Genomic DNA, 12163 nt, shown 5'->3' with positions numbered 1-12163 from the left:
CAGTTACAATTATACCAATATTATATCTAATGTATGAAACTATATCAATGGATAGATGAAGCAAGTGTTGCCTGTTGTAGGTGCTACCATAAAATGTATTGAGTTACTGTACTAACAACACTAAGTTTTCCCATCCTGCTGGGAGGGGGGGATGTTGTCTTCACTTTACACCAAAAAAGAACCTGTGGGTTTAATGAAGTACAGAGTGAGTTCATTTTCACTTTGCTGCAGTCGGCTATTTTAGAAATAGTATAAATATGTGGACCTAATAAAAAAGCATAATCTCCCTGTTACCCTCACTTTGTACTGCACAACATTAATCATAATATGAATTAAACTATGCAGAGTATTAACCACTTTGAGAATAATTAACTTGTCACTTAAATCTTCCTATATTTACACTTATAAAATAGACTATTTGTATCATTTCACTTTTGCAAATGGCAGGCCCTGTCCTTTGTGGGTTTGAGTATTTAATAAACACATCAGCCCCTCTTCACTTCGTGTAGTGCACATCATCCTACTCTTACTGCAGGGCTAAGAACCGGCTTGTTGTTTGCCGTGCAATTAACTGGCCTCTTGGGTACACAAGATGGCTGGGGTCTGGTAAAAAAAAGCTGATGCATAACTAATAGAAAGTGAAGCTAATGCAGATGAAGTTAGCTTTGTCACCATTGCTGGGTAGAGAAATAAGGTGGAAAATATGATATTAACAATTTAAATGTCTCCAGGCTTGCATAACGGCGTACATATCATTAGGATGTAATGTGTCTGGTCTAGTGAAGCAAGCTAAAGAGAATAGCGGGTCTTGATGCAGGTTACAGTGATAGTAAAGTGGGGAAGAGAATGGAGCGAAAGCTTTCTGTGTGACACTTCCACAACCTGCCAGGTGCTGCTTTTCACACTTCACCATCCTAAGAGAGTGCGACTCAGCAGAGGCGGAGCGGTGGGGAAAGCAGCCGTTAAACTGTGCTAAGTTTTCCGTACGTGCTGTGCTAGGTGACGCAGCCTTTCCAACACAAACGCCCAGTCAAAAAGTCTGCAAACGGATGTTCTTCCTCAGTTTTTATTAGAACTCCATCTTTTTGTCTACCGTGTAAAAAGCAAAACTCATTTGTTTATGTTCTTTCTGACTGATTGCCGCGCTTATTCCAAATGACTGGCCTGAAAAATACATGTTGTTCTTCACGCCACTCTTGACTGATAGCTTGTGCTATCTCTGTCTCACCCCCCACTTTTCAATGCCTTTTGTGGGGAGCAAATCCCATGGTTCATATTTTATACCGTGCTGGGCAAAGCATTCGGTGTACTGTGCAGGAAGGTTTAAAAGACATTTACAGCCTATAAGCTTGGAGGAAGGACAGCAAATGGACATCAAACTTCATTTTTGCACAGATACCCTGGGGAGAGGAATCTTTGACAAAGTCCATTTTTGTGTTTCTGAGCTGTCTGATTAAGTATGCTTGCTTGAAAACCTTTAGTTTACAAATTATTGAGCTGAAAAGACTTCAAAGTCATCCAAAAGAAAAAAAACATACAGAACAACAGTTTTTTTCGGTACAGTGTTGCTTCTGAAAATTGCCCTATGCAACTCAAATATGAGACTTCAGGCAAGGCTCACTTCTTCAGTTATTTAAAATGAAAACATTCCATAGCCTGCAAGGAATACAATAAAACACCACTCAAAATGAAATTCAAGATAAAACTAAACATTTTGTACAAACATACACCCATGCTGTCAGAACAATCATAAAAAATAAATTAAAGGTCAGAATATGAAGAAACCAAACTGCTGTGGAACACTATGCACAAGAACATGAAGGCCACAGACGGAACCACAATAAGTCTGCCTGACATCACATAACCATACAACAACTTGCTGTGAAGATGTATTTAGGACAGATGTTTCGCTGTGCATTAAAACTGTTATCCAAATACTAATGGATAACTGTAGGCCTAGAGGCTTCAGGAGAAAATCTTTGCAGTTATCCATGTCCCCTCACTCCTTATTTGATGAAGGATTTGATGATGCCTATCAGTAAGGAAACTTTTGTCTCTGGCTCATAGCTTCCCAGCTTGAAATGCACTGCCATTTATGGTGATATTGTTGAGAATCTAAAAGTCTTCTTTACTTCCATGGATTCTCCTCTCTCCCTTTTCTCCATCTTGGTTCCGTCCATTTCCCTGATGATAGGATTGCCCATCCAAACTGCTGGGACAACAACAAGAGATGCAACAAATGAGATGTTAATCTTAACCTTTAGTGTATAATAATTCTAGAATTAGACACAAAATAACATGCGTGTAGGAAACAGAATATGAGAACCTGTTGCTGAGATGTGTGGGCTTATTGTCATCAATCAGATTGTTAAGTCTGTAGTAATCCAGAAATGTACGTGCCACGTTTCTGCCAAGCTTCATGTCTAATGGGATCATGTTAAGGTACAACTTCCTTATAACAGACAAAAGATTGTGTTAGCATACTTCTGAAAATGACATAAACATTGACACACACAATATTTTTCAAAATGGATAATGAGCAATGCTATTCTTAAATAAAATAAGCAGGCTCTGAAATCTCTCTACAGTGTGATCAGCAAGCACTTTAGTATTGCAGTACACAGAGCAACTATGCTGAACATGCAAGTTTCAGTGTCAGTTTGCTGTCTACAGTCACTCTCAGCTGAGTAAGTGAAGCTGTATTATAATACAGCACAAGCATTTCAAACCCAGGGACATTTTCAACAGATCTCTTCATTCAAAGACCTACCAGGTCCACACACAAGCATATCCTTACAGTCCTGAAGTCTCGGCTGAAGTGACAATGTTCAATCCCACGAGACCTTCTATCTTCAAGCCTGACCTGCTGTCCTTAATTGAAAAAATAAATAAATAAACCCCAATTTTCTCTCTTCACAGAACCAATAGAACCATTTGCAGTAAATAACTGGCCAATCCCCAGTGCAGAAACAGGGCCAATAAATAACATGGATACGACACACTGCTTTCTGCACTAAGTGAGGGTAAATCAACTGCATTCCAGTCAAGTCAGCCGAAAACACACAGGGGTAAGGGATGGCCTTGCAGCAATTACTTACGGGCAATGCTTTATTTAAATTCATAAGACCCACCCCCACTACCACCACATTACTGAGCACATCAATAACGTCAGCCTCTCCATCATAAAATCATAGGGTCTCTTTATATTCTCTTGAGCAAATGCCTCTGTTGGTATACCAAGAGAAAGGAACTAACTTAATCTATATACAGAAGGGCGCTACCAAATGATCCAATCTGTTTAGTAAATTTTGATTCAGAAAATGTACTGACTGCACAAAGAAAAATATCTAAACTCAAGGAAATGACAAACAGCTAATTATAACCATTTCAGCCTATCGGGAGACAAACAATCAACTACAAAAATGAGAGCAATCTATATCCCATCAGACCCAGAGCTCAGTGTTTATCTATTCCACTGCATCATAGTTAGCAATATGTTCTTTGTTGGACAGTTGGAATTGATGGAATGATAAAGGGACGATCTTTCATCCTTCTTTGTCATTTCCTAGTTGGAACTCAGAGCAGACCTGTCTGTCAGACCACTGTGATTGAAACACGTGCCCAGGAAGAGACAAAAAGGGAGAGTGATACACTCGTTTTTTATTTTTATTTTTCCAATTTCTTCCAACAGTCAAAAATTACACATGAAACATAAATCCTAATGCCATAGGTGAAATTCTATTATCCACAGCCCTGAACTCATAAACAATCCATCCTTGGTATGATGTGTTTGGGGTGGAGGAAAGCTAGACCACGCTTCGGTGTCATGCCCATGCACACGCGCACACACACATGCACGCGCACACACACACACACACACACACGCACGCACACACACACGCACACACACACGAACACAAACGAGGAACGGGATAACCCTTATTACTCAGTGTGTCCGCAGGTCTAAGAAGATAATCCCCAGGCCGATATTACAGAGCAGAGAGCCACACGAACGCACATGAGCCAAAAAAAAACGAACAGATAAACAGAGTGTGAAAGCCGGCGTGGGGGCCCCGCCCTTCACGGCTGATGACTCGTCTCGGATGCCCAGGCGAGGCGGGGAGGGCATCTTGCCTCGTACCCTATTAGCGCGCAGCGTGGCTGCACTTCCTCCGCGCACCCGCTGCTTCCAGTCAGTCACCTTGGCCTGGAAACGTGGCGTCTCCGCGGGCCTCCATTCGTCACTCCCCGGGCTGGCAGCCGCCCTCTCTCCGCCGGCCCCCCGCTCCTGTATTTACACCCCATCTGTCTGACTCTGCACTGTCTGCACCTCTCCTTTTTCCCCCACCCGCGCGCGTCTTCCAGTCCTCAGGACGCTCGAGTGTTTTGATCTTTATTTATGGAGCCTCGAAAATGTAACCGAAGTGCTGCTGGAAGAACTGTATGACGTCCGAAACTTTTTCACGTGTGAAACTGCATTATATTAACCTCTTCCTCTTTTTCTACTCCTTAAAACATCCTCCACACGCAGACCAAAGATCACAGTGAGCAATGAGGCCGTATATGTTTTTTAACCTTCGCGACTACGTGATATTTCGTATTCCTCAGGATATATCAATGTATGACTAATACGAGCTGTGAGCTCCCTGGATGAAGCTACAGTATCTGCTGAGGTATTAAAAAAGGAATAATGACAGCAGTAGGGTGTCAAAAATACTTTGAACCTAATCTATAACAGGCACCTCCCTGGGCGGTGAGAGAGTGAGTGCGTGAACCCCATCTATAATAAAGGCCACAGTACACCAGACACACCACTAAACGTTTAACTGACTGTGCATTTGTTAGGACAAATGAGCATGTTTGTATCATTCAGCATGAACATATTACACCCACCCACACATTTCCTATACGTACCTCCTACTGAGTCTGCCAAAGAGAACACAACGAACACTATGGACTGACAGGTAGCAGTGAAGTAGTTCTTTGTGTATTGCTATAGGGCTCATGTAGAGAAGGAATTTCAACAAGCTATTTTGAAACATCTGCCATTTTCGAAAAAAGTATCAAACTCTCATCATAACTGCTATGCGTTATGCTTCTCACTAATCAGCTAAAATTCTCATCTTTCCATGGAAGTTTGATTGGTACCCTGAATACACTTAATACATTTGCATTAACTCTTCAGTATTCTATATGCAGGTTCTTGGCAAGACAGGTCCTATGATCTTCTTCTTTAATTCTTAAAATCTCCAATTCCAACAACTCTATCACAGTACTTTGACTGGACGGGTCCCAAAAGCTTAACAAATACCTCCCTGGTCTTCAGAAAGATGGAGTGAGCTATTTCTCCAGCTGAGCCCTTGCTCCTTTAACATAAACTGGTCAGACAGCCATCTGAATGTCAGCTGGGAGTTAACTACAGCAGCTGTAAAAGGGTGGTGAACATATGCACAAATACAAGTCCCCACAGTCACATTGGCCAAAAATTATTTTCTTCTTTAAGGCTCTTGCTGTTTTAACTGGCTTGGAAATGTGCACACAGGACAATGCGATTCTGTAAATATTCACTGTTTAGAGTTACAGTAAACACTGATGCTAGTCACCTAATAATAATAATGCATTTCAGTAAATAATGTAAGTATTCTTATTTTTCAGTGGTTATATACTTGGTACTAATTATTCAAGCTAGTTTGTCGCTGTTGAAGGTTTGCTGCTATTTCAAGTGAGAAGGATATATTTGTTATTGAAACTGCAGGCAGGGTAGTCAGCTAGTGCTAGCTGGCTATATTGGATAAAACTCTTTTTCTAGGCAACAATGTTATTCATTTCCCAAGTAAAATTCACCTTTCTGGTAAAACCCATCCAATTAAAGAATGCAATATACAGTTCCTTTGGATAACAAATTATGAAACAAGCCATAATCCTACACATAAATTCACTATTCTGAACACAAATAAACTTCAAACTGAGCTGGTCTGAACATCTATAGTTCAGTGAAATCCTCTGACATAAGTTGACTAGGTTTTCGCACTATGAAGGTGTTGTATCCTTGACACCTTTACTATGACCTGGGGAAAGTTTTGCCTTTCCTCCTCATTGACAGAATCTCAGAGGCTGGTGTGCACGATCTGAGCTGTGACAGAAATAGCCCAGCTCCTGTAGTGTGCAGATGGCCTCTCAGCTTGTGATGTCACATCTCACATCTATTACAGGAAGTGGGTGATGGACGGCCCATTCCGCTGGAGAAGACTTCATCTGCATCACAGCTGCACATGGGATATTCCAGCTCTCTGATTGGCTGTTGGCTGCGTGCCAAAAGCAACCGAAGCTGTTGGAAGGGGATGCTATCTGCAGGACATGAAGATGCTGCCAAATCGCAGCCTGAAAACCGAGGAGGCAGGAAATTTCCAAAACAATAATCCCACACTGATGGAGGATGCATGATGTGTTGGAAACCACAGAGAACAAAAATATTCTAAAAGAAAAATTGGGTTACAAAGATCTTCTGAATGGTTATTACTCAGCTAACACACTTTATATACATACCATTTTAATGCTAAAGGTGGTGATTATCTAAATTCTGAAAAAAAGCACATAAAAATACTATAAAAGAAAGGAAGCCAATAATGACAGAAAATGCATAAAGGACATCCAATGACTAAGTCCACCACACTGAGTAAAAAAAAAAGCCCTACAGAGAAAATCTAAGAGAAAATGAAATGCTACATCCAAAATTCAGCCTGGCTTAATATTTCTACTTCTATTTTACAGCATGCATTCTGGAGTCAGAGCAAAGATAAATATATCTCCAGAAACCTCTTTCAGGCAGATTCAAACTTCCCCTCATGCCACCCCTTTCAAATTTACATCCGCTCTCCCCAAAAAACAATGCAACCCACTGTGCCACCGCACCCATTTCCTGAAGCTCTGCAATTTGGACAGGCAGTGCACTGGCCACCACAGCAGGGCCTGTCCTGCTGAGACAGGCAATCTCTTTTTTTCCCCGCGATTGCGCTCGCACTCCCTCTCCAGAGAGTGGCCGGGGAAATCACAGTAAATCACCGGATGCCAGACAGCCAACTCTAAAGTCATTAGCAGTTTATTCTCCTGCTTCTCCCCCATTGCCACAGTGCTACAGTAGACACAGAGCGGATGGGCCTAGTATGCCTGTATGCCACAGTGAGCGACAGGGGTTGGGTCTGACAAAATTCTCATCCATAGCAGGTACTTTAAGTCCTCACTACAATTTGAAATACTTGAAAGGATCACAGGCACAGATGGAGTATGAAGCTTATGGAGCTGTTATGTAATGTACGCAGCAATAAGAAGCATGTCTCATCTCTCCAAAGGGTCATTCACAATAAGGGGTTGAAGTTGTAAGTGACAAAATGACAAAAAGAAAAGTTGTATTTTACTTCTGGACACTCTGAAGTCCAATCAGGAAGGCAGTTTCCACCGTTTAGAGCTACAGTAAAACAAGGGACTCTGGCGCAGACGCCACCAAGGCGAAGGGTGTAAAGTCTCCCCGTCATTGGCGCGTGGGGCGTTTTAATATCTCGTCAGCGCGCGCGCGAGCGATCGATAGCCGCCTTTGTTGTGCGACTCAAGGGCGAACCTCCGCGGGGCTGATGAGGCGATGAGACAAGACGGACGCAGACGTTCCTGTCGTTTGACGGATGGTTTGTTTACGAGGACGCTTATCTGCTTTCGCCGTCATTCCGCGCGTCCAAACAGACAGACGGACAACGATGCCCCAATGACAGGGAACAGGACGCCGCGGTCCTGGGCGGACCAGCCGCTAACAGGCACACAAATTAGGGATGTCGGCGCCGTCAATACTGTCAAGTGACAGCCCTGCCGCCAGGGTGTCACAGGTGCCAATTAACGATGCTAATTAAAACAGCAAACAGCAATTCGCAAAGGGAGCATGCTTCCCAACCTTCCCCAGCTCAAACTATACACAAAGACCCCGTGTCCCCTTTCCACACAGATCTGCTGACACAAACCAAAAGTACAGCTAGAAAAAAAGGGGGGAAAAACTTCTCCGAACTTTATCCAAGTGGTAATTTAAACTTTTCTTCTAATATTCTCCCCTCCTAGTTGCTGACACTCCTCTTGAAGGCTCCGGGGATCCAACCCAGCGTTTTTCACCAGGTAAGTATGATGCAGGCACTGAGAGAAGGTGTAATGAAGCATAAAATTAGTTGAATGAAGCAGCTCAAAGCAGGAAGGGAACAGAGCCCCCTTGATCAGTCCACTATGGAAGAACACAGCTGTTCTCCTAACACACCAGAGGCCAATAACGCTGCTGCATTTCGCACCCCCGAAATGGAGCTCTACATCAAAGAGAACAGCTAAAGCCAAGCAGTATCTTCTACGCAACCAACTCCAACTCAGAATAAACTCAAAATCCATACTCTCACAAAAGGCACGCAATAATTCAGGGGTCTATCAGTCTATCAAAGAAAATAACATTTTCTGCAAGATTCAAACTGCCATGGATCAATTTAGGAACAGAGACGTGTAAACATCATATATTCCAGGCTTTGGGGATTTATGCAGAAGACCTTTCTTCATTTATGTATATTTTCTATTCATCCTGAATCTTTGCCATGGATTGTCCTCAAGATATCTTATTCACACACACGGATGCACGCACACATCCACTCAAATGCTGGATTGCTCGCTTGTTTAAGGTACCATGCTGTGGTGCATGGAAGAGCTTCACAACCGCACATCGAATCCAGACTGTGCCAGTGCTGACTGGTAGCAGAAGCTTCACAGGGTGACGCAACTGGCGCCTACATCGCTCAGCGAGGGTTCATTCGGACAGGGATCCAAGTTTCATCCCTCTTGGGCAGCCACCACTAGCCGATAAGGGCGCTCGCAAGACTGCATATCAAAGCTGCATATGAAAGGCCTTTCTCTGATGTCGCTCTGAGCGAGTTTAGCTGCAGACTGCCATGTGAAAAGAAGTAGCTGTTGGACACCGCATGTTTTGGAGGAGAACCATGAACGTCTCAGATCTGCCAAATGGGCAGGGTGGTTCACGCCTGGAACACGGCTGTGGTTGCAAACAGTCGATCATTCCAGATTGGGGTGGGAACTGGAAATATATAGCCATGGGTTGGGCAGCAAATCTTTTTACTTTACAAAAACAAACAAACAAACAAACAAACAAACAAAAAAAACATAAGCATACAGAATTGTGTATGTGCATATCCATTTGAATGTCACTTTGGGAAAAAGCATCATCATCTTTTTGTCACACATCCATTATCAGCAATAAAATAAATACAAAAGAAACTATATTTACTGAGTGTAAAATTACAATGGATCCTTGCCACAGCACAGGGTGCATCTTGATTTTCTATTTGCAGTGTAAAATAACGTAAAATGTAAAACAGTGTGATGATTTTTAGAAGCAGAACTATATTTGCCTCTACCCTCTTTAATCTTCATGATCGCTGCTATCCATTCCTTGCTCGTTACCGCTCAGGTCATGTCCAAAATGTTTCCGTTGGCAGGTCCCCAATTCAAATATGACAGCGTGATACATTCCGCCGGGCTCAGCACACATCGATGACACGCTGCTGTCACGCTGAACTCCTCCTCAGATAGCTTTTTGGCCAGCGCTACGTTCCATCAGCGGACCGGTGGGGGCGGTGATTGATGTGAAAGCCGGCAGGCAGTGCCGAAAATGCGCCGCCCGGTTCCGCAATGTGCGCTCGCCGCTCCCTTTTTTTCGCGTTCGCCGAACATCTTCGGGACGGCTAAAAAACTTCAGCGAGGCGACACCGAGCTGAGGGTTTCTGACAACACAGGCGAGCTTGATTGAGTGAGATACTTTTATCTTGGAATGCGGGAATAATGGGCCTTTCAGTTAGACGTCTGGATCCGAAAGGACAGGAGAAAATGGCGCGCAGCCATAACACGGAGCTGTCTCGCGTCAGGGTCTCAGTGGGAAGCCGCGGACTTGTTAACTTGTCAGAGTAGAAAGGGCACTGGAGCCGATTCTCCAGAAAGGAGCGCGGCTAGCTCGAGTGCTCTTTCTCGCCTCAATCTTTCTCCAAATCAAACTGAACAATAACGTACACTTTTAAAGCAGAGCAAAGCCTCAAATGTAGCTGAAAAGATTGTGAAGTCCTCAAATACATTTCTCCATCAATGTGTCAAGCTGGGTTTTCTTTAAAGAGAAAAGATATTAATCTATCTGCCCTCACCTTACCTCTTCATTAATGATGCCTAGATGTCAGCAAACAGTTCCTTGTTCAAAGGTTTACAGGGAAAAATTGATCAGCCTCAGAACAAAGACAAAGGAACAAACTCTTTGGCTCTCTGTGGTACATAACACTGACCTTTACTGTAGCTGAGACAGGTTCACCAGCAGGGGAGAGTGCCCTGTTAATGACAGGCACATGTATCTTCAGCTATTTGACAGGACCTGTTTAATTCTTTCATTGAAAACATCAAATGTAAAAATAATTTGCTACTGGTGAATTTTGAAGCAAACAAATTACCCAAAACAAGTAGACACTGCAATTCACATTAACAAGGTGATGATTAATTATGGCCTCTAAGAATCCTTGTAACATATTATAAAGACAGCGTTTCGCTTGAACTTTAAATATGGTTTTCTTCGACTGACTTCAACTGCCTAATTCCCTGTCATCTTGAACACATGTAACATCTCACTGAGCTGTTGTGACAAAAGGGACATGTTTTCCCATGTGGCTAACCAGCATAAACAATGGTAAACAAACCAAAAAGAACACTTCCTTGTTTCCGGGGGAATCCCAGAGGGTCTTTTCTAACTGTATTCTCTCGTTGTACAGCGATGAGCTGTCCTAGAAAACTGCCATTGGAGCCTACTAATCCCCCTTTCCAGAGCTCCTCAACAAGATATAAGCACTGGTCCCCTCTCAGCACTCCCCAAGGACCGTTAGAGATGAGAGGGATCCAGCCCAGATTTTTACTAGAAAGGATTTAAGAAAACACAGTTAGCACCGAGAGTCTGAGGCGAGTCGGTTTCTGATACCAGCTACACATTCATTCCCCGTATCGGAACTGCGCAGCACACAGGTTGCCGTGCGTTACCGTATTAATGCTCAGATTTAATTGCCCCCAGCTGCTAAAAGCACAGCAGCGGGGAACACGTGGAGTACAGTTCTGCCCCAAGGGACATGCAGACCATACACCAGCCTTTCGCTTCCTATAAATGTCCATGTAACGCTCACGTACGGTCATCTGATATACTGCCATTGTACTGTATAATGTACTGCGAAATATATAAATGTGAAATATGAAAATAAACGGAGTGATATTTCACCCATGTGCTCTATAAATGCATTATATACTCTTTGGAGTCCTTAAGGCCCTGTTACATCAGTTCAGCTGGTGAAACTCGATGGGCTGCCAATTTGTCAGGACAAATTAGCATTTTAGTGTCATTCAGGACAGACATGTAGCATCTATTGGCACAGTCCCAATGGACTGGGTCTGCAAAAGAGGGAAAACATTAACACTCTGGAACAGCGAGATTTTAAAAATGAGCTTACAGTGGCTGCTTTTTTATTACTGACAAATGTGATTACCACTAATTCCACAATTCCTACAATCTCTCATCGGAGCCCAGAGAGACCCAAGCCATGGTACGGTAGGCTTACACTTCACCATTGGACATGAGCTTAGCACAGTATTTACGGGGGTGCCTAATGGGTTATTTCACGAGAAGAACTGCCAGGACAGACTGTGCAACAAATGCATAGAGGAATGAGAATCTGCTGTGAAGAAAAGATATTTGTCCTGCGATGTCTTTGGGGCATATTGCCAATAGAAAACCATTTCGGAGCAAAGGCAGGTGGAACGTTAAAAAAAAAAAAAAGGCCCTGCACGCATCACGAACCCCATCCACTGAGTATTCAATTACAGGTGAGAACAATTCATTAGAATGTCATGTAGAATATTCCCAGCGAGGGGGGAACGGTATGATTGAACAGTTGTCTGAACAGCTCTCTCTCTCCACCTCTCAAATGGTCCCCCTCCACTGTGATCAAGGATCACGCAGCCAGAAAAGGTTAAGACTTCAATTTTTGAAGGGTGCCAGCAGCTTTTTTCACGGGCTAGGGAGAGGGAGACATTAATAAACAATCCGGGTAATTAT

At 43.1% G+C, this 12163-nt stretch overlaps 1 protein-coding gene across 2 annotated transcripts in view; it reads right to left on the bottom strand.

Moving 5' to 3' along the window:
- Nucleotides 1–1050: 1050 nt before the first annotated feature.
- The window catches only part of agbl4 (ATP/GTP binding protein-like 4), a 312708-nt gene continuing 301595 nt past the window's right edge, over nucleotides 1051–12163 (bottom strand). The window contains exons 12-13 of one of the 2 annotated variants that reach the window (XM_035412247.1): nucleotides 2327–2423; nucleotides 1051–2212 (exon numbers count right to left, since the gene is read on the bottom strand). In XM_035412247.1, the coding sequence (XP_035268138.1) occupies nucleotides 2116–2212; nucleotides 2327–2423 (194 nt within the window). In that variant the 3' untranslated portion in view covers nucleotides 1051–2115. The remainder of the gene's footprint in view (nucleotides 2213–2326; nucleotides 2424–12163) is intronic. The other variant, XM_035412249.1, reaches the window with a different exon arrangement.

The sequence above is a fragment of the Anguilla anguilla genome, chromosome 4, assembly GCF_013347855.1.
Source record: "Anguilla anguilla isolate fAngAng1 chromosome 4, fAngAng1.pri, whole genome shotgun sequence".
NCBI classification, from domain to species: Eukaryota; Metazoa; Chordata; class Actinopteri; order Anguilliformes; family Anguillidae; genus Anguilla; species Anguilla anguilla.
This window is presented reverse-complemented; position numbering and strand designations above follow the sequence as displayed.